The sequence below is a fragment of the Chiloscyllium plagiosum genome, unplaced genomic scaffold, assembly GCF_004010195.1.
Source record: "Chiloscyllium plagiosum isolate BGI_BamShark_2017 unplaced genomic scaffold, ASM401019v2 scaf_29335, whole genome shotgun sequence".
In the NCBI taxonomy this organism is placed as follows: domain Eukaryota; kingdom Metazoa; phylum Chordata; class Chondrichthyes; order Orectolobiformes; family Hemiscylliidae; genus Chiloscyllium; species Chiloscyllium plagiosum.
In genome coordinates, this window is record NW_025205702.1 from 1 (window position 1) to 1,972 (window position 1,972).

Consider the following 1,972-nt stretch of genomic DNA (forward strand, 5'->3'; position numbering starts at 1 on the left):
CTGCGCTTTTCCAGCAACACATTTTTCAGCTATTAACCCTGTGTGTCTCAGAGTGTCACACATTATCTTCTCCCCAGTATTACCAGGCGATGGAGACATTTGTAACGTCCTGTGCTGGGTACTGTGTCGCTACGTACGTGCTGGGGATCGGAGACCGACACAATGACAACATAATGATAACAGAACAAGGTACAACCTCAGCCTGGGCATCGGGGGGGGAGAGGGGGGGTGGGGAGAGAGGGGCATGGGTCACAGTGGCACAGGAGGAGTCCATTCAGCCCCCTCACACCTCATAGGCATTTCTTGCCCTGTCCCTAGTTACCCCTTGAGAAGGTGGGGGTGAGCTGCCTCTTTGAACAGCTGCAGTCCATGTGCTCTGGGTTGACCCACAATGGAGCCTATGGCCTAGGGATATTATCCCTGGAGCATTAATCCAGAGACCCAGGTTCGCATCCCGCCACAGCCAATGGTGGAACTGGGTTTCAATAAAAATCTGGAATGAGGAGTCTAATGATGGCCGCGAACTGACTGTCGGAAAATCCTATCTGGGTCACTAATGTCCATTCGGGAAGGAAACTTCCATCCTTACCTGGTCTGGCCCACATGTGACTCCAGACCCACTGCAATGTGGTTGACTCTTAACTGCCCTCTGGGCAATTAGGGATGGGTAATAAATGTTGGCCTAGCCAGTGATGCCCTCATCCTGTGAATGAATCATAAATGCCTGGACTGCCATTACATTTCCCCTTGGTTGTTCTCTGCCTTAACTCCGTTTACCCTCACTCACTCCTCCTCCAGAGGTGTTCACATCCCAGACAAACCCCCTCATCCAAGTCATGAAAGCTTCAACCAGTCCCTCCCGTTCACAGGTTCTGGATTCCATGTTCCCCTCTGTGTGAACAGGGGCTTCCTGATATCCCCCACTCGAATGGCCTGGCTTGAAGCTTTGAGTAGGTCCTTAGAGGGTGGAGTGGGCTGGGTGGAGGGTTCCGTCTGGGAGGTCCCTGCTGCACTTTGGGCCCATCAGAGACATGACCCAATCCTCTGCCTTATCCCCCAATCCCACCGTCTCTCCCAATCCCAGCTTTTCCCTGTGATCCCCCAATTCAACCCTCTTCTCATAACTCCCCATTCCCGCCCTCTCCCCCTATTCCCCAATCCCATCCTCTCCCCCATTCCCCAATCCCATCCTCTCCCCCATTCCCCAATCCCATCCTCCCCCCCATTCCCCAATCCCATCCTCTGATGTCTCTGTTGTCCCTGATTGGTTGTGGTGAGTGATTAGCAGTTGTGGATTGCACACTTTTCCTGTTTTCCCTGTTCCCAGGTAATTTATTCCATATTGATTTTGGTCACATCCTGGGCAACACGAAGAGGATTCTGGGAGTGAACCGGGAGCGGGTTCCCTTTGTCCTGACCCCGGATTTCCTGTACGTGATGGGCCGTGTGAACAGGCGCCCCAGTCTCTACTTCCACAGGTTCAAGGTGAGGGGCAGGGAGCAGTCTGGGAGTTACAGAGGGTGGGGGACAATGTCGATGATCCAATGGTAGGGAGGTGGGGGTGGGGGGTAAATACAGGGCAGCACCTCACTGTCCTGGTCTCCGGTATTCTGGTCTCTAAAATTACAAACTCCAAAATTCCAATCTCTGATAACTGGCCTCAAAACACCAGACTCACACGGATGTTAATATTGGTCTCTGGTATTCCACAGTCTGGGATTTCTGATGATCCAACCTCTGTCTCTTGTATTCTGGTTTCTGGTATTCCTGCTTTTAGGATTCCAGTCTTTGGTATTCCCTTTCTCTGGTATTCCAATCTCCAGTATCCAGACTCCATTATTCCCATCTTTGGTATAACCCAACTCTGGAATTCCTGTCTTTGACATTCCGATGTGTGCTGGGAGCACTGTCTCTCCTGTCTCCCTTGAAGTTTCTGGTTTGGGGAGGGAGAGTGTTTGTGTGTAACACCTCG

General features: G+C 51.8%; 1 protein-coding gene across 1 annotated transcript; it reads left to right on the forward strand.

Moving 5' to 3' along the window:
• The first annotated feature begins 65 nt into the window (after positions 1-65).
• Positions 66-1,566, forward strand: LOC122546461 (phosphatidylinositol 4,5-bisphosphate 3-kinase catalytic subunit gamma isoform-like). The gene is made up of 2 exons (XM_043685166.1): positions 66-189; positions 1,328-1,566. The coding sequence occupies exons 1-2, from the start codon at positions 90-92 to the stop codon at positions 1,549-1,551; spliced, it is 324 nt and encodes a 107-aa protein (XP_043541101.1). The 5' UTR covers positions 66-89; the 3' UTR covers positions 1,552-1,566.
• Positions 1,567-1,972: the final 406 nt, after the last annotated feature.

Bases quoted from the DNA above. Each gene is read 5' to 3' on its own strand.
- LOC122546461 (XM_043685166.1), top strand. From the start codon at position 90: ATGGAGACATTTGTAACGTCCTGTGCTGGGTACTGTGTCGCTACGTAC. The intron at 190-1,327 runs GTACAACCTCAG...CCCTGTTCCCAG, and splicing joins CATAATGATAACAGAACAAG to GTAATTTATTCCATATTGAT.